This window comes from Cygnus olor, chromosome 25 (assembly GCF_009769625.2).
Source record: "Cygnus olor isolate bCygOlo1 chromosome 25, bCygOlo1.pri.v2, whole genome shotgun sequence".
Taxonomy (NCBI): Eukaryota; Metazoa; Chordata; class Aves; order Anseriformes; family Anatidae; genus Cygnus; species Cygnus olor.
In genome coordinates, this window is record NC_049193.1 from 3,525,816 (window position 1) to 3,546,525 (window position 20,710).

Sequence of the window (20,710 nt, forward strand, 5' to 3'; positions counted from 1 at the left end):
TGATGTGCAAGACAGCAAGTTGTGTCTGCTGATTTGCAGTTCTGTTCTTTTTTGGAGACATTACCATGACCCTCTTTATACCCAAGTGCCATTAGACCTTTTTGGCCCATTGTAGACTTCCTACCTGATATTTTATTTTCTAGACAAGCTGGTACACCCTTCCTGGACTGCAGTTACAGTTTCTACCATGAAAATTTAGCAGATGACCCTATTTTGTATATCTTCAGGGGGGAAAAAAAAAGTTTTTTTCCACTTTTACTGTCTACTTAATGATGTACTAATATTGAACAAAAGAATCAGGTTATTCATTTTACTAATAACACTATGATACAAACTGATATTCTGTGGTTTTCCACCCTGATTGCCCACATCCTTTTAAAGCTGCTGCTTTCCAGAAAAGCAGCAGAATTTCTGTAAACAACAACTATAAAACATACTTAATACTTCAGCTTAAAGCTATTCAGATTGTTTGAAGCCGTTTTATGTAAAATCATCAGTACAGATATTCACCAAGACTCTACAGGAGCTATTGTGTTTATAGTCAACTCATTTGTTTTAAAGGAACTTTACAGAGGCCTAATTGTTTAATGCCGTCACACAGCATGAAGCAAGAAAAGGAAATGTAATCCCTATTTTAGGGATTAAAGAGCGTTGCACAGAGAGCCAGTGACTTGTTAAAAGTTACACAGGAAGTCTGGAGTAGGCCTTTGGGATTTAACTCCTGGCATCTTTTCCCAGTCTCTTAATTGCTATGCCATCATATTTTCTATTCTGGTAGTATTTCCGTTTTCTGTAGCATACCTGTCTGACTCAAAGAGCCTCTTCTCCTTGCTATCAGATGTACTATTTCTTCTTTCCTTCCTGTTTCCCTTCTTGTTTAGGTACACACATCCTTCCTGGGGAGCTTAGCAGTCTCCAGGCTGAGCCTTGTCCCATGCCAAAACTTCCTTATTCAACCTCTCAGACTCCACAGCCAGAGACACTGTACTGGGAGCTGTGCAAAGAAAAAAAAAACTGGGGGGAAGGGGGTTGGTAGTGGAAAAGAAACTCCATGAATCTTCAGACAACGCATGAAAGCGTTCTGCACTCTCTTCTGCAGATCTGAGAAGGGCAATCACGCTGGTTCCAGGCAGTTATGGCTCTGCTAACACTCTCTCTTGGTGTTCTCAGCTTTAACGTTGCAGGCAGGTTTTTTTTGATGGAAAACTAAGAGAACTGTCACTGTAATCCAACTTCAGGAGAGCGTGGCACAACATGGAAGGGCCAAACCGTACCTCACCACCACCAGAGCACATCAACCATGTGAAACATCTCCTCAAAAAGCATGAGTGTAGCATTCATTCCCCAGCCCCAAAAGAACAGCTGGTACCTGTCCTATTCTGCTGGCCAAACTCTGGCCTACTGCTGTCAGCACTCCAGTAGAGGGGGCTCTGAAGCTGTCTGTTTAAAAAAATAGGAGCCATTCTCCTGCTTGTGGTGGGCTGAACCGAAGAGAAAAGGAAGAGGAGGGAGGATGTTAGAAATATTGCATGCTTTCAGATCATTACTTGCTTCTGAGCTGGCAATCTGGACCACTTATGGAGCAGCACCAAAAAAAAAAAAAAAGCCCAAGATTAAGGCATAAGTTTGTTGAAGTCACTGCATTACTGTAACTAGTGCGCGTTATTGCTGGACATCTTTAACTTTCAAGTATTTTCCAGCCACTTACTGATCAGCGATGAATTGCGTGCTTTTCACTTACAGCTGCTATGAAAGAAGTGACTTTCCCAGGGTCACACAGCAAGCAAGCCAGCCAGCCACACCAGATGTCAGCTGTTTCTTAATATTTACAAAGGGAAGAGAACCTCTCGCTGTTTCTTTTTCTACGCATATTCCTCTACAGGACTTAATGGCACTTGTTTTGCTACACTGACAAGCAGTCTGTTTCTCTCATCATCTACCAGCTCCTGACTTTTTGCACTAGCAGGTCCAATTTGCAGAAGTTGTCATCACAGTCTTTCCCACAGGACTTAATTAGGGCGCAAACTGGTTGCTTCCAGCTGTACTTTATAGACTTCTAGTCTTTATCACTAAAGAGACAGGATGCCTATAGAAACAGGTAGATCTGTGGGGTTACTGCTGAGCTAGCCCCCACCTCCTACCCAACCCACACATTTCTGCATCCTACTGGTCCTTAATGAAGGGAAGGGATGGGAAGACAGGTTGAGCTCCCTCAGCTGGAAGGTGACCTACCTCCAATAGCCACCGATCCTATTTTTGTTGCACTTCCCATAATACCATACTGGGTAAGGAGAAGTTTAAAACTCAGTTATGTCAAATGGAAAGGACAGATTTAATTTAGATTGTAAGCAAAGTTAACCAAAAGAACAATAATTTGGCTTTACAATGAATGTTACTTTTCTGTTTTAGTTGCTTCCCTACAGAGATGGGGATTTTCTTCTCAGTTGAAAGTTACTAAAAATACGACAGGTAGTGCTTGGCATCTTTGAATTCTGGCATTAAATATTTGAAGATTGTCACTTAAGATTTCTGCATAAATTGATTTCAAGCAAATGCAAGTTTGATGCCATTTGAATACATATTGTTATTTACCTCTATAAAGAAGAAAGCCCGTTCTCCAAGTGGGAAGCTGGTGCAGTATGTCTCAATATTGAAAACAGTTGCTGGGATTTGGCATACAGAAATTTAAATTTCTTGCCTTCTTCCGCTAGAATGGAAGCGGAGAAACCTTCTTTGGAGAATTCTGAAGCACAGATCCAGGAAAAAGAATCTAGGAGGATGTAAATACATTTCTAGTGTAAAAAGACAATTCTTAGAAGGAAGGCATCTTTTCCAAATATGGATTACTGGAACAAAGTCCATATATAGCTTAAACAGTGCATCTTTATAGGCAACTCTTTCCACTGTGGTCATGAAGCTTAAAAAGCTTTCATTTCAAAGCCAGTATACAAAGAATTAGAGAAGAATCCAAAAGTACACTAGTTTTCAGACAACAGTTTAGCTGAACCAGAGATAATCTAAATACTTACTGAAATCAGTCCTGCTCACCAAGTTTTAAGGTTAAAAACAGATTTCCAAGTTCTGCCACCCTATTCCCCTCTAGGTCCCAGTTCCAGCAACAATGACACCAGTGACAGAGCCTGTAAAGAAAATACCCTTTAACAGAGGTCACCTATACATAAGACTTAGTAGCTAAATAAGGGCCTAATTGCTTTGTCTTCAATTTGCCTGTATTCAAAAAGCCTTAGAGACCAATTATTTGTATTAGAAAATCCCTCTTCCCCTCATCTTAAGTACCAGAAACATGCAGGCAGATAATTACTATTTGTTCTGTAGGGAAGAAGTACTATGCAAGGAAGTCAGAAAACACGAGCACAGACAACACGTGGTACATTTGTTTAAAAAAAAAGTAAATGTGGGTGTACTTTAAATATTAACCATTCTGTTCAAGTTGTCTTGTGACTGGTTTCCTAACAATATAATTATTTGGAGCAACCTGTAACTTATTGTAGCTAGAAATATTAAGTTAGTTTCATTATTAGTAGGATAAGAGATTAATACATCTCACCAGCTTTGTAAAGCAGAGAAGATAAAACGATCACCCTCCCTTTCACAGCAATGAACTTCACGCAGGATACATGAAACCTATTTTAAATATTTCCCTGCTAGTCCCACAGGGACCAGTTTCAACTCACCACACAGTGAACTGCAGTCAATCTACAAATGTTCCATTTTTATTACAAAGTATGAAAGGCAGAAAATACTGTACCTAATACACAGGAGGCTGAAACTTAGAAAGAAGGTTAAAAAATCTGAATAAAACTACATAGGAAGCAGGAAATAGCATAAAAGGATGCAACATTCCACTTTCAAGCGACTTCAGAAAATTGCCTTAAAATTTACAGAGTTTCAACAGTATGGTTCCATGACTCAGGTGTTAAAATCCATTGTAACAAAACCTTTTGCATTTTCTCCATAAAAATAAAGGAGTATAGGGACACTGCAGTTATCCATGTCAACAACATATGTCTGTTGAATAGCAGGATACTAGGATTCCTCTAGGACAGTATAGTAGCAAAGTTGCAAATCTCAATATGGAAGGTGGAGAAAAGGACAGAAGTAAAACTACTATTGCTTTAACATATTTTAGTGAGAACAAGAAGTCGGGAGTTTCATATGAATGTTTGTACAATCATGCTACAAAGATTACACCTTCAGGAAATTACCACAACGGGACTGTGAATGGAAAGAGCAGAAGGGAAAAAACACACAAAAGTAAACATCTCCTACTGACTATCGGTAACAAAAATGCTTCGGCGCAACAGATTTAAATTACATTTTTCACTGCTAGCAACCCAAGTTTAAAAAAAAGGTTCCTTTTAAATAGTAGATTTCATAATTCATATTCACCAGGTTGTCAGAAAAGCAACACATTGCTTCACAGCTGTACTATGACTTTCACTAGTTCTCGCATTTCTGCCTTTGTTCAGATTCGACAGACCGACTGTCGTCTCTAACAGGGGAGACTTGAGAGTCACACGTTTTACAATCGTGAGAGCAAACTCCAAGGGATGTTGACTTGTGGCTATCAATGAGAGCTGGAATATGGGCTTACAGCTACCCTTTGCAGCGATATTTTTCGGGAAATAATCTTTTTGTTAGATTTTCTGAAAAGGAGTAAATTTGCTGTCATACAGAAAGTCATACAGATTTTTTTTTATGAGTATGAAAATCCTAGCTTGATGCTGAGTATCAAAGGCTGCACAAAAAGCCACTGAGATACATGGCAGACAAAGTTATCTTCTGAAATTAGACAGCAGCGAGCAAGTCTCATAAGTGCCTTTGTCTCTGGAGTCTGCCACAAATGATGAGCATTCAGTAACTGGTGTTTAGCTGCATTTTTAATTACTGCTTTTTAGTGCTGGTGAATGCTGCTGACCAACAGTTCTGGAAATCTCTTCCTAAAAGAAGAGTTGGGGCATGCTGAATTCCTCTCAATATCCTCAACAATAAAACATTTCCGACTCTTCCCAGGTAAGTAGGGTGAAGTACAGCTGCCTCTCTAAGTAAGCATGAGAAAGTGCTCGTTAAGTGCCACATACAAATAAATCCCCGGATTCTCCGCAAAGATCAAGAGAAACAGGGACACAGTTGACAGTACCTTGCCCATTCCAGAACAGGTTTTGGACACCTTGTTTTTAATGTCCACTGTACAATAAATACAGGCCTGCTCTGGAATATTGGTCTGACAGTAGAAAGCAATAAATGTGCAGAGATAACCTGTATTAACTGGTAAGATAACCGTATGGATGTGAGGCGGTAGTGCCATTTTGCTAACCTGCAATGGGAAGACTAACCATTTCAGGATTTTGATGGAACTGTAACTCTGCAATCCATTGAGCCAATAGCTTACCCCTGCTGCCATTCATCCTTTTGAGGATGTTCTGAAAGAGACAAAACACCATTAAACACGAGGAACTGACAAGCTCCAGAATTTAGGCTGTGTGAATTCACAGACAGCAGCAGCAATTTTTCTATCACAAAAACGTTACCCAAAGAATCCAGCTAGATCTGTACACCACCAACCTGCCACTACTGCCGTCAAACAGTAGAAGAGAGATTGCCAAACACTGCCAAGTTCCTAAATAAAGCAAAAGGGACTCTCTGGGTGACAAGCTGCGCTAAATTACTTGGGGTGACCTTGCAAGGTTGTGTCATTCTCTGAATACAGAGCTTCAGTTTAACATAAACAGTATTGTCAAGTGCTCATGGTTTTGGTGTTTAGTAGAAACAGATGAGGGTCCACTAGATACTGACAGCCATAGCCAGTTGAGGATTTCTGTGACTGTTGTATTTAACATTTCATACAAAACACAGACAAACGCCTGCCATAAAAAGGCTGAGGAAAAGATGACTCTCCTCCTAATCTTACCAAAAATATACTTGTTAAAGTGCCATCTGCAAGAGAACAAAACAGACACACTCAGCTTTCTTAATTTACATTTAAAACAAGCACAAGAGCATCTGTGAATTCCAGTATATTGGACTTCTCCCCTCACCTAGTCCCTGGTAGGCAATGATCTACAGTTGAGCCTGATGCAGCTTTCTCAGTGTGACACCAGGCAAAAATAGATCCTTTCACTATTATCCAGAACATTCAGGAGAGTAATTACAGCTAAGTTTTGAAAGGATCATTAACTTTGACTTATGAGAGGCAGTGCCTCCCCCTTTTAAGTACATTTCAAGGTTCCATACGGAACAACCTGTGTTATCAGTCTCCTGTCGTATCGCTCTTTGAAACCACCGTTTCCTTTCTAAATAGATTGTCAAAGCACTCACATCCTTGCCTTTTAAATCCCTGCACACAGAAGCACAAGTCCAGTATACGCAACCTACCATAGGCCGTTTCATTTAGACAATTAAGGGTTAGCATACTACACACTAATTCAACATCCAACTTGTATTCTGGATGTTTTCCCCTCACTAACGAGGTATTACACAATTGAAATCTCCTGGTTGAAAGCCCATATACTAGCAACCGGTTGCCCACATAATAGTAGAAATCTGTGGAAAGCTTGGTTTAAATGGAACATAACAACCAGACAATAGCATAATATCTGGAATTAATCAACTGAGTGCTACACAACTACCGAAGCCAGAGAAAAATGACATTTCTGTACCAGAATCAAGGCCTTGCCTGTACCAAAATAGGCTGCGATTTTCTGCTTTTCTAACCTCACTGATGCTCAGACTTCTCCCTTAATGTTACTGCATACTCAAGGGATACCAGGCATTTGAAAGCAGTTGCTCTGCACCCTCCAGCAAGCACAAAATAATCAAGATCAAATGCTGAAGTATTTACATCCATGAACTTAGAAAAAAAATAATGCTTATGGGGGTTTCATACCCAACATAATTGAATGTTAAGCCAGTAAAATGCGATAAACCCTATCTTCTGATTCACAGGGTACAGCGGCAAGTCTCAGGGTTTTATTTTATCTTGCAAATAAACTTGAACCAGCAAGTAGATAGCTTGCTGCCACTGTGTCAGCAGGTGCTGGCAAAAGGGCACCGAAGTCTCTCACTTCCTCTCTAGATGGAAGTGCCATTTGCACTACAGAACATCTCACCCATGAGGATTTTCATGTCTTTTCAGTCATTAACCTTTCAAGCGACTTCTTTGAAAAGAAGCTATTTTAAGTAGCATTTCCCTGTTCCAGAACAGCCTCTGGTGATTTTGAATGTAATTTCATACGAAGAATGACAACAGATTATGCCCAAAGCAACATGTTATAGACCTAGAAGGTAGCCCAACTGGCTAAACAAACAGGATATGAGTTTTATTTAGAATCCACTGGAGTCCACAAAATTCCTTCACTTGCCTTTGAAGAGTTTGGAATGAGAATCCAATACCACAAACAAACTTCCATCGGTTTTATGAATGGAAGGGCTGACACTCCAGGTTCACAACAGAATTGTACTCTAACACTAGCAAAATCTACCTGGTTATTTGACTATTAGCCCCTTCACGCGTGCTCTTTTCATCATCTCAGTACAAATAGAGATTCTATTCCTAGAGAAGCAGGCTGTATTTGTGATTTAGTATAGCCAATGGAGTCTTTCGGTGACTTTATTTTCAACTAAATTAGCTTATGTCTTTTTTTAAAGCACAATTCGACAGTTGCAAAAGATCTGTTCTTAAGCTAAGCAACAGGCACATTCATCCTTTACTCATGCCATCTATTTAAGAATGAGACTTCAAAGCACAGAGGGGACTTCTGAAGTACTAACGTTACAGGTAGTTCCTGCCATTCCCCAAACCACAAGTTAAATTAAAAGCTTGTCTGGTAACAACTGACTTTGCACTCCAAGCCAAAGTTAAAATCCCTTAGTGACACAGGGCATAATATCCACTGTTTGTAATTAAACAGCACATTACAAGTATGTGCACATTTTTATGAGTTTCTAAAGCTCTGCACGTAATTATACGCTGCTACTAAGAAAATGCTGATTTTCATTTAATTCTGAGTATTTTCCAATTTAAGAGGAAGCACTATTTAAAAGAGTTAGAACCCAACTGTTTGGCTAACACCGTTCTGATACCTAGATCAAATCTGTGGAACACACTACTCTCAGCACCACAGCTAGTAAGGAAAACCGACCTTCAAGTCAAATGGAGCCTTCTGTCAAAAAATCCCACAACTGGACACAGAATGCCATTGACAAACCACGAGCTTAAACTGTGTTAGAGTTTCTTGGCTCTGCAATTAAAAGGGGTGATGGAATAATAATGCTGTTTCTAATGAATTGCAAACAAATTCACAAGGCCGTGCTTTTCTGTGCTCATGCTGAAAAGTAATCTGTAGAAAAATATTTCTCCATGTCCAGAATGACAAAACTTTTCAGAGTCTGTTCTGTACGTGACAGCACTTTCAGCGTCAGTTTTACTGTTTCTCAGCAATCTCTTTTCCCAACTTGCCTTTGGCTGCATAAACCAACAAAATTCAAGTTTGCCAGCGTCCTACTATTTATAATGCTGCCCGGAGTTGTAGGTGAATATACATTAGGTGGAAGGCTGATTTTGATAATTTCTGATGTTTACATCAAAACTCAGCTGGTATAGCCTCAGAGCCCAGCTACAGTTGTCATGTCTTCGTTGGGAGAGCACTGTGGAACATCGATCTGAATAGCTGTGTTATATTAAGACTTCACTGAAGATTTTTATCTTGCCTAATCCACTCAGCTTTGATTGCAAAGTATTACTGTAGAGCATTCCACTATTCAAAACAGAAACAGATGCCCCTGGACACATCCCAAAAAGACATGAGGATGACAAGTGCCAAACCATAGCCTCTGTGGCACTGTTTCTTTCATTTGAAACCCATCTTCTGTGCATTACATTAGGGAATTCTTTCTTTCAGAGAAACAGCTTTCATTTGGATAGCAGACCAGCTCTTCCAACTCATCTCCTCATTCAACAAGACCTGACAGCACAAAGCAAATACATTTAGGAAAAAAAGATTGCTTTGCACTCCTTTCAAGAACTCCCAGGAACATAGGCCAAATGCAAAGAAGCTCCAAGGTACAGGTTAACCACAAAATCTTGGTCATATTATTTGCCAATCAAGCAAGCTACAAAGTGTGAAACCATTTTATTTTGGTTCAGATAGTAAGCCCTCTAAGGGGAAATCATTTCATTGGAAATGTCAATCCAAAGTCCATTACAAATAACATTTTTTTGAGAAGTCATTTACCTCAGAGGGAGCTCAAGTCATGCAAGTATCTTCTTTCTGAAACCTATTACCATTCTGTTAGCTAACACAACTGCAGGAGACACACAATAAATTCAGTTATAATTTAAAAATAAGGCCTACCATAGTAGCAACTGCCTCTAGCATCAGAAAAGTGTAAGGAAATTGTGCAACAAGTACTTACACTTCACAGCACCAGAAAATTCTGCCCAGGTAACCAGGTATTGAGAGCCAAGGCAACAGTTAATTCTGGCAGGCCTTTACTGCCAGGGAGCCTGCAGTGTTATTGTGACTTGTATCAACAAATATATCCTGCTTTGGGCCTATGGAAGTGGATCACATATCAAAAGTAAGAATTCAGGAGAAAAGCCTTACTCAATAGAAAGTTAGCCCAATATATAAAAAACATACAAATGTTTAAACAGTTGAGAGGCAGCAACAACAGGAATGATAAAGATTCCTGCCAAGGTGGCTGTTAACATCACCGTCTTTTTCCCCACCTTGTTTTGCACTTGCATCTATTGAACTAGTTAGATGTGCTGCCCCAGCTGGCTGACAAACACGTGGACATACGCAGCAACTTAAAGCCTGCAAGCTTATTAACACAGTCAAAACAAATATACAGAACTTTAACTGAAGAAAAAAAAAAGAAAACCAGAACCCAAAAGGTCCAAGAGGCTCAGCATGTCTCTGCATTTTAGAGTCTTGGGGACAGGAAACACCTGTCCTTGATTCTTGTAAGAGTTTCTTGGAACAGTAGATGCAAAGCAACAACAGATACTGGCCACTTGACTTGTGTTGTTCTTACTTTAGAGGGGAGGGGAAATTATACGGCCTTGCCTCAATTTGGCATGAAGCAGTAATGTTACACTCTCAAAATCTCCAGGCAGTTGTTGTAGCAGATAGCTATCCAGTCTGGCTGAGTTGATGCCCACTGTACATTGTTGATTTCTCCCTCTGCTGTATAGGCCAAGATAGGGTCCTCAATGGCACGAGGCATTTGCTGGATGTCCCAGATGAGAGCCTGATGGTCATCCGCTGCACAAGAAAACAAAACAGTAAGTAGAATCGAAGTATTATGGGATCTCCCTACATGGGATCTCTCTAGAAGGGGTGTAGTAGAAGCAGCTAGATAGAATATGGCTGTTGCAGTCCAGATAAGAAATCAGGATGGAGATACAGTGAGTGATGCAGCTGTTCTCCAACAAAACCTGCACACATCTCTGGATAATTATGCGTTATCCAGGACAGTTATAAACCAAACAATCAGGGGAACTCCAATTGAAAACATTTAAGAACTAGCTTGCAAAAAAACATTAAGCAGCGTGGAAAATAAAATAGCTTAGCCAACAGAGATGCACAGTTTGGGCACTGTGCTCACTACTGCCACCCAATAAGCAGGTGTCTATTTCCATAAACTTTTTAGGAAAGTCTCTAATAAAAGGCTTCTAAACTTCAGGTAATCTTTAGCAAAAGGCAGTAAGAGAAGTGCATTGACTTTTTGGAAGAGAGGATTTTGCAAATGTAATGGAAAGCTCCCAAGCAGAGATTCACTAACATAGACGGCGAGAGATTGATCTGGAATCTCTTTCCACACCTACCTGCTGTACAAATATGGCAGGAAGAATGAGGCGCCCAAGCAATTCCATTTACACATGCTCTGTGGTTGTTTAACCTGGCAACAGGAGTGCAGGGAACTCTGACATCTAGAATCACAACCTTCAGAAACAAAACAACTAAGTTAATAATTTGCATTTGTTTGTTTTCCTCCAGAAAACAAAAAGATTTGGACTACAGCTGTAAAGACTTTCCTAAAGGGTGCATCTGGCAAGCACACACTGTTCTCAAAAAATAGTTTCTAGCTGGTCAGCAAATTGTGTGTATCTCAAAAAGAGTCAGGCCTCACCAGGAGGGCTTGTGAGTTATGAAAAAATGGCAAATGAATTATGCTCCCCTGAAGCAGCACAGGCGACAAACTAAGGTACATTGCCTTATGCAATGAACTGAGAAAGAACAGGACGACTAAAATACTTGCATTTATGATTTTATGTGAAAACTGTTGCCCAGCTGGCTCACAGACCCCTCTTAAAAAATCAGCTAAAATATTTAGGAGCCCCAGAGATCTCCAAGTTTATAATGCCAGTTATGTTTAGCTCCTACTGAAATTGCTACAGTAAGAAGCGGTACTTAATCGTACTCCACATAACGACATTGCCCCCTTCCTTCAAAAAGGATTAAGAGCTGAGCAACCTCCCAAAAATCACAGCCACTAGCACCCCCAGGAGAGCTAGTGCCTCACCTCCATGCCATCCATAGCCATTGTAGCAAGATAGTTGGGATCCTGCTTGTTCCAGCAAAGACGCAGCAATGGATGGTGCTGTGGGTCTTCATAAATTATGGTGCTATGTTCCAGATGACGGAGATCGAACATCCTCACAGAGCCATCCGCACCAACTGAAGCGAACATATCTCTTCCACCACCTGCACGGCTAAATGCTATGTCATACACCTGCTCGGCATCAGGGCAGAGAAAAACACAACCTCAGTTTTAGTGAGCGTACTGCCTCCTAATTCACAGCAAAATGGATTTTTCCATATGGATAACAGAACTAGTAGTGACATTTTCTGTTAAATGCTTGGGGTTCCTAGCTAGTTTTTAAGTCACTACATTCGCCAAAGGGAGGGGAAAAAACAACAACTAGTCATGTCATTACAGGATTATTCACTGAACCTGAACATATTTGTTTTCCAGACTCAGATTTTGTTAAAATGAAAGAATCCTGTAAGCTGTTTATTGCCTTTGATATGCAGTTGATTACAATTCTAGTTTGATGCTTTATCTCATTTTTCTAAAATATTCTAGAGCATAATCTAGTAAGACAAACATATTCTCAAGCCCAGATTTTATGACGAGTAAACAGAGCAGTTCTGGTAGCCAACAGTACAGCTTGAATCAGTTTGTAATGTATAAAACCCGTATATCTTAGCTATAACTAATGCATATCAAAGCCATCAATCTTATATTTTAAATACATTAAATTTTTGGATAACCAGATTTCTCAAAAAAAAAAAACAAAACAAAACAGAAAAGTCCTTTTCCTTGTCTGCTGCTTTAAAAATATACAATGTAAACAACCAAAAAAAGCCATCACCTCTTTGTCATGCGCAATAAGTTGGGTCTTAACATGGCCAGAGACCAGATTTACTCTTCCAAGAACCTGTCCTGTCTCCAGACCCCAGATAGTGCAGGTCGTGTCAATACTAGAAGTACCTGAAACAAAGAGGCTTCTGTTAGCAAAATGAATATTCTTAATACGATAATTTGTGAGAATTTTGCTAATGACTTACTCCATTAGTGTAATAGCCGCTGACATCTACAGATCAGAATAGCTACAAGAGCAGCATACAATTAAAGTCAAGGATGTCAACCAGCCAGCTGGCTGCCATGCATTTAAATGACCCAAACCCTTTAGCTGCAGAAAGAGTCTTTCACACAGGAACAAAGTGTAAATAGCTCATGTCTGCTTCAATCTATGCAGAAGCCTGATGCAGCTCTGGGATGAACTTCCCCATCCTTTAAGTCTCACGCACATGTCAAAACCAAAGCCTAATCCTAGAATTGCAATAGCACATCGTTATTAACTGATTGCTTCTGTGGACTGAAGGTGGGGCTAGCAGTAAAGCTTGTAAGAGAGGAGCAATGCAACACAGAAAAAATAAATCATGTAGTAAATAATTACTAAGACACATTATCAGTGTTAATCTCTGGGCAAATCCCCCTGACACGGCTGTCCTCTTCTGGAAAACAAACCTCTGCTGAATCAGTCATCACGGATTGACAATTTGTCCCAAAGGCTAAAATTAAGCCTTAAGCATTCAGCCCCCTCCTCCAACTGATTTAAGGGTTCCTGCCTTTACTCCTGCTACTGAAATGACTTTCAGAAATAAAAAGCCTGGTACGGAGTTTTCTAACCACTCCAGAACACACTGAATAAGTCACAGGAGTTCACGTCCGCTTTTACTCAGCACTGGAACACCAGCTCACCAGCCCTGAAGGCTGATAGCTCCTATCTGCAAGGTAGGAACAACTGAGGCAGCAAAGGAACGCCCCTAACCCAACCTCAGTGACCCCGCTCCGTGCTGGAGGGGCCACCTTTCAATACAAAAGAGTCTCCACGAGCTGGCTTTTTTTTGAAACCCAAGACAACGGCAGTTTCTCTGGCGTACAAATTTGTCTGCTTGTTAGTTACCAGACTGCTGATTGCAGTGACAGCAGCCAGGCACATCTGGGATTTCACCAGACTGAATTCAGAAGCGTGTCTTTTTCACGCCAAAAACCGCAGCGTTTTGTCAGTCTCACCTAGGAGGTACGGATCCACTTCATTCCAATCAAATGATGTTAGCGGAGCACAGAAATCAGAGTTCTTGTTATTGTTCAGCAAACACTCCAGCCGGGTCTCTGTTTCACCCACCTTTAGAAAAAGCAAAACATCTGACTGAAATAGAAACACCACGCGACTCGTTCCGCTTGTACTTCCAACACCGAGTGCTAATCCCGGGTTTCCTTCCCTCAGCTTTACAACCTAAACGTCTGGAAAACACAATCACCACCTCCATCTTCAACCAGGTGGTTAAAACAGCAACTACCACCATAATTCTGCCTCTCCTATAGTCTTCGTATTTAGTAGCATTATTATTGCAGTTAAGAAAAAGTGCTCTGCCTTCGTTTTGTGTCTTAACCTTCACACTGCAGCAAGCACAAGACACCCTGAAAGGAAAGAGAAAAATCTGGTCTCAAGTAAAAAGGAGATAAATATGCAGCAGTTAATATCCGAGTTGTCTCTCCCCAGGGAGGATTCACTCACCCTCCACACACGCAGGTAGTCACCGCTGGTTGCCAACAGGTCTGGGTAGACTCCCTTGGTGTCTGGGATCCACATAAGCTTCGTGGTAGGGTAGGGGTGATCAAAGGTGTTCCTGCAAATGAACTCTGAGCTCTCTTCATCCAAACCAACAAGCTGCACCTGTAAGAAACCATATTTAAAAAGAAAGCATTTTTATCAAATAATCATTTATAATTAGCGCATTAGGACGGCGTATTTCAGAAGGATGCCTTCTGTAACCTCAAGGACAATTACAAAGGACCATCATGGCAACGGAATGAGAAATCTTCAAAGCTGCGCTTACATGCCCAGCTGGGAAGCAAAGCGAAGTACCCATCATCACCACAGTGCTGTACTTTGAAGACACGATCTCAAGTGAAGCAAAATCCAAGCCTAAAGGACTAAAGCCCACCCGTCTCTTCCACACACTGCAACAGATCGCATCAGCCAACTCTCGAGCTGTTCTCGGTGTCACAGTAGCTAACACGGCCTGCCACAACTGCACCAAAGGAGAACACAGATTAATCCCACCTGGTGTCAGAAAGTAAAGACAATTCAAACTTGAAAAAAGGAGGGGGAAAAGAAAATGTTGACAAAATTATTCAACTGTTTCGTGTGAAGACCAAGAAAGCAGGCCTGCTGAAACAGATTTTAGGTAGCTGATCTCCAAATTCGTATTTTTCTTCCCACGGTAATGTGATGAAGGGAAGGGCTAACTTGCCCAGTTGTTAAAGTAAAGCAAGACAGAGCAGACAAGAAGCTATCTCCACATAGCTCGGTCATGACAACACCTGAAGTAATGCTGGTAGTCCCAGACATTATGTTATTAGAAAAATATTGACATGTCAGAAAGCGCTCAGAGAACAATATGGTGCTGGGAGGCTGTGTTTACCTAGCAGTGCCTACAAGACCTAAACAGGATGAGAGCCCCGCTGTGCTAAACGCTGCTCGAACACAAACACAGCGAGGACAACTCATCGCAAGCAGTTTGTAAGCTGCTCACAGTAGGAACTTCCTAATACTTTCCACACTGCAGCTTCCTCCTGGAAACGGTGGCTTAATGGACTTACTCTAAGACGTTTATCTGGACAATTCCTAAATATTCTGGTATATGCAGTTCGGTTAATGAACTACGCATTTAAAGTAGACTGGAAATCACCATAGTTCCCCCCAAACACACACCACCACCCCTCCACAGTCCAGTTATGAGTCCATTTAGACACACTCCTAACAAACGCAACCCTTGCCGCTTGTCAAACTGAAGATCCATCCTTTCCACCCTGTAACAGACCCCAGAAGACATCAAAATAAGCCTCTAAAACCAGGCTACCTCTGCCTCGCACTCCCCTCACTGCAGCTACTCCACTTCACACTCCACCACGAACCAGCCCCGAATCTCCCGCTCTTCTGAAGCGATTGACAAAAAGCTCTCTGACTCCTTCAGGGATCAGAAACACTAAGCGGATTTCACAAAGGAAGCAAGTTGTCCTTGGTCACAGAAAATCTCGTGGCAAGGTCAGAATCAGAAGACAAATGACTTCTAACCATTTCTTTCCCTTTGCTTACGCTGTTTGCAGCTCAACGTGAGGGCATTCAGCCTGTGCAAAGCAATCAACATTCCCCAACCAGCAGCGGATCTCGGACAGCAGAGGACTCGCTTTCCTGGTGCCAACTGACAGATCCCCGCCCTGCATAATCCTGTTCAACCCCTCTGCAGAAAAAGCAGCGACTACGTCGTAGCAAGCCAACCCCTTTGTGACCTTTGATGTTTTTAGGTTCAGGCCAGGTTGGAGAACAAAAAGCCCAGTAAGGGCACAAGATCTCCTGGCACCTGCTGAGGAGCAGGTGTCTGCCGCTGATTGTCAGAGCCGGCAGCAGCCCAGGGTAGTTCTGAGCAGGAGGCACTGGTCTGCCCAGAGACAGCAGCAGAAAATACTGCTTGAGGAGCTCTGTTCTCTCCTAGCTCAGCATATTCGAAGGTCTGACTCTTCTCTTTGGACCCGATCACACGCAGAGACTACCGAATCGCTCCGTCCATCCTCTTGGCGCAGGCTGCGGAGGACGACGGAGTTATTTTCAGGATGCTGCCTGTACGAGAGCCCCGTCTCTCCCTCCTGCAAGCGAGGCGAGATTCGCTGCTGTCGACCACTGCACGAAGCAGTGCCTGAAGCCTAGGCCAGAAAAGCCTGAGGAGATGCTAAAACCAAAGTAATCGTCAGTCAGGAGACAACCTGAACCTTTCTGCATCTACCTGTAACTCGTTCCGGTGGGAAAATGAGGACAAGGGGGTTCAATCTCCATTAGTTTTGCGATTATGCTACGATGGCAGCCAGGAAGGCTACATGGTTATTTTATTTCTCCCACACACCAGGATACGCTGCAATTGGCTGGGTGTTTTCCTGTCGCAGCCCAAGCTTTTATTTACCTGAGGCTTATTTGCAACACTGCCTCTGAGCAAACAAGTGCCTTCCATCAGCATTCATTAACTTCCCAAAAATTCCCTCTTCAACACGACCCAAAAGAAGAATGACGTTTCACAGTTATTTTAGGGTCAGACACGGCGCTGTTTGATCTTCAACACGCGATGGACTTATCTTTGCAACCCTAAACCTTACAGAAAAATAAAAAACACAGCCTTCTGGTACAGCAACCACCCGGAACGCTCTCTGATCTGAGGCGCTGTGCAGGAGAAGGTGGCAGTCTGGGAAATGCGCGGTCGCAACCTGTCCGTCTGCTCCTGCGATGGGAGCCAGCAGCGCACAGCACCACCTCCTCCCGCTTTCTACCTCCCATTTCACCTCTGTCTTACAGGCACGCCCTGAAATCAGCCTTCCTGCCGTTTTCCACGGATCACTCCTGATCCCCGAAGGCACGGTCAGGAGCCCGCAGCTGCCTCCCGTCGTGCCAGCGATCCGCGAGACGTTCTAAAGCCTAACAGCAGTTTGCTAATCCGCGGCGTTCAGGAAAAGCCGGCCTAAATAATTTCAGCTCTTCCCACTGGAGCAAAGTCATCCGTCTCATACCAGGGAACTGATCAGTGCAGGTGTAGGAGCCGAACCAAAACTCCCTGGGGGTTCAGAGAGATCCTGGCAATCAGCTTCCTCCTATGCCCTACAGCTCATTAGTAGTTGGGGAGTGACAGCGGTTAGAAGAGTCTGGGAATTGGGGACAGCAGGAAATTGGGGTTTTGCAGTCAGCAGAATTGAATCCCCCACAAATTAGAGGTGCAGAGAGACCTTTTATACATGTAGCCACAAGTACTCGGAGCTCTGGTAATTACTACAGAAACGGAAACTCTCCGAAATGAAGGAGACAAGAATCTGTCCTCTTCCTTTCCCTGCAATTCCAGCCCCAGCAGAAACTGCTGCTACAATGAACGTTTGGTGCATTAAATCTTTTTAAAAACACCTTTCAAAAAATAAATAAAACAGGAGAGTAACAGGGAAAAGGTATATTGACCTATTTGGTTACGTTTTCAGCAAGCTAGAATTGCTATTCCGATCTGGGCTTTGGTGCACTAGGGGGAAGGAAGGAAGTCGGTTATTTAGAACAAAACACCGCAGCGACAGGAACAGAAACGTTCGGTGCTTGTCAAAAGCCTCCAAAGATATCTGAGTGCAAGGAGAAAGCTGAAATGAAAGTGAGTTTTCGTTAGCCTTTTGATTGGTTCCACCTGCAAGCGTATTTTGATGTCAGAAGTTGGCAACGTAAAACATCTCAACTGTGCAGGGTGACTTAGGCAAGAGGACAAAGACTTCACACGTGCCTGAAAAGCCTTAAATTTCCACTTATCTCAGAACTCGGGTCGAAAAAAACCTGCTATAAGCACAACATTACGGACTACTTAGGACAACTTCCGTTTTACCACACACACGGACAGAGGCTGGAGCTGAAAGAACTCACAGCTAGCGTGCACCCCGCACGACCAACAGGGTCTGTCCTAGAGCTCCCAACCTGGAGCCCGAAGCCGCCCCCCGAGGGTTTGAGCATCCTCTAAAAGTTTCAGCAGAGCGCTGAGAGTCTCAGAGGGACACCGCGAAGAGCGTGCAAATAACCGAGCACTCCCAAGCTCCCTCTGGTCTCCAAAGGAAACACAACGCCAATACTCGGCGCAATAACACCACTTGCCTTTATCCAGGAGGGCTCTACCTATTATCACCTACCTACAGCAGAAAACTGTACTGAAAGCACCTTAAAAAAAAAACCAAACAAACAAAACCCCACCCCTCACCACACAAAAAAACCAGCACCCTTTAAGTATCACAGCAAAACATCTCAACAAAGCGAAGGCCGCGGTGTTATTGTGCAAACTGAATTTTTAATCACACATTTTCTTCGCTTCCAGACTGGCACCTCATCCTCGTACAACTACTTTCCTGCTATTCACACCGTGCTGCATAAATACAGAACGAGGTGCTTACAGGGACTGGAGTCAACAGGATTGTTAGTCCTGAATCGCCGAGGTCAGGAGAAGCTCTGGGGGATGTTTACAGACAGCGGTAATTTACATAGTCCTACACAGCTTCTGTCTGCAACAACTAAGCGTAAAGGATAAAAAAAAGTGGCTGACTCAACTGCCTTTATGGTTGAAGCCTGAACTGAAAAGCAGACTTGATAACGCTGTAATTGGGAACAATAATCCCCGGGGAATGACCCAAACTGAAAAGCACCAGAAACATGTCCCTTATTAACCAACTCTACCGCTTCTAAACAAGGAAAAAAAAATATTCACAGGTTGGTGATTCGGCCTTTAAACAAACGGAAAGTTTTCGAGCTCAGTGAGCTGCAATCCCCAGCACCCCGATGGTGCTCAGCGGTGGGAGGACACAACTCACTCGTAGCCGGATCAGCGGCTGGACTACAGCACGCTCCGTGAGCATCATGCCAGGACTGCTGCAGGTGGAGTGATTTAACCCCTCTGAGATGTCACCCTGCCCCTTCTGATCACATCTCATGACATCCTTCCCAAAGCCCAGTCCCCGACACCAACTTGTGGCCTTATTTTCTCCATTAAGCAGCTTGACAAAGCTAGAAAACGCACATGCTATAAACACAACGCTCTATTTGCAACAGCTTCAGTTTCACACTAGTTTCTGGATGCTCTATAGCTGGGTTTATTTCCTCATCTCTCCCCTGCTTGTATGCATTCATCACCCCAGACGGGTGCATTAAAGGCTGTTGAGAGATGAAGGGTGAAATGTCTGAAGAGACGGGCACATCTCTGCTACCTGCACAAGGTTCCCTGCTTCGATCTGGAGGGAATGCTGAGGATACGACCCCGCGTTTCGTGTCAGCATTGCCCTCAGAGAGGAGTAAAGGCACTGAGGGATTACAGCCTCGTGAAAAAGCCCCCACAGCAGCCTTCCACGAGGAGAAAGAACGGTAAAAAAGGCGTAACGCTTCTGACGGAGCCTCACCCCAGCTCGCACACTCCCAGACTTGGGTCCTCGCCGAAAACTTTCTGCACAAAAGCCGGGCACGCCGAAGGGGGGGGTTGAGGCCAGCGAGGAGACCTCTCTGTGAGCAGCAGCACCCCCACCCCGACCCCTCGGCCTCCCGGCACCCCAAACCCCACAGGGAAAGACCCAACCGGGGGGGGGGGGGGGGGGGGCACCCAGGGGAGGCCCCGCCTGGCTCCCAGAGCCGGGGCCGAAGCACGGGACCCCCGCAGCCCCCCCAACCCGCGGGGGTGGTGCCTGGGGCGGGGGGGGGGACCCCAAAACCCCCCCCCCGGGGCCCTTGGGGGGGGGGAGGGGGGGGCCGTGCCCGCGCCCACCTTGTTGTTGTACTCCTCCACGAAGCTGCCCAGCGCCAGGCGGAACCGTTTGTCCGGCCGCACGCTCCAGTTCATGGCGTACACGGTCCATGGCGCCTCGTACTTGTAGATCTCCTTCCGCTTGCCGTGCAGCGACATGGCGGGGCCGGGGGGGGGGACCGGGGACCCCGCGCTGGGCTAAGGGGGGGGGGGGGGGGGGGGGCGCTGGGCCCTGCTGAGGGGAAGGGGCCGGGGAAGGGGCCGGGGAAGGGGCTGGGCCCGGCCGCGGCGGCGGCGGGGAGCGGGGGAGGCCGCGGCGCCCCCAGGCCCGGCCTCAGACGCCCGGCGGCGGCCGGTTGGGATTCGGGCCCCTCACACAACGGGAGCGGAAACCGCGCGCGGAGACCCGCCCTCTGAGCGCGGGTTGGGCGCCTCTGGTGTCAATTAGCTCTGCGGCTGGCTATTGGGTGTTTTTCACGTCCGTTTGGCGCTGCGCGGCATTTTATTGGTTGGTTTGCCCTTCCCTTGCCGGGATAACCTACCGCGGAGGTTGGTCCCGCCCTAGAGGGAGGCCACGCTCGTTCTCGGCATCTCATTGGCTGCTAGGGGTCGCAGCGGCGCGAGGCGGGCTCTTGAGCCCTTATTGACAGCCGATTGGCTGGAAGCGCTGTCTGTCACCCCAGCCCGAGGCCCCCTTCAGGCGCTCCCTGCTGTCGCGAGTTCGAATCCCGCCTCCGCCGAGGGGCGGGCGAGGGTGGGCTGGCCTGCAATTAGCCGGCGTTTAATTACGGGGCTTTACGTTCAGTAACGCCAAGGAGCCG

At 44.3% G+C, this 20,710-nt stretch overlaps 1 protein-coding gene across 1 annotated transcript; it reads right to left on the reverse strand.

The window, feature by feature from the left end:
* Window positions 1-4,725: 4,725 nt before the first annotated feature.
* On the reverse strand, window positions 4,726-20,266 carry DCAF7 (DDB1 and CUL4 associated factor 7). The gene is made up of 7 exons (XM_040536878.1): window positions 19,911-20,266; window positions 14,117-14,275; window positions 13,612-13,723; window positions 12,404-12,522; window positions 11,551-11,760; window positions 10,853-10,970; window positions 4,726-10,289 (listed from the first exon to the last, which is right to left on the reverse strand). The coding sequence occupies exons 1-7, from the start codon at window positions 20,046-20,048 to the stop codon at window positions 10,117-10,119; spliced, it is 1,029 nt and encodes a 342-aa protein (XP_040392812.1). The 5' UTR covers window positions 20,049-20,266; the 3' UTR covers window positions 4,726-10,116.
* Between the last annotated feature and the right edge of the window lie 444 nt (window positions 20,267-20,710).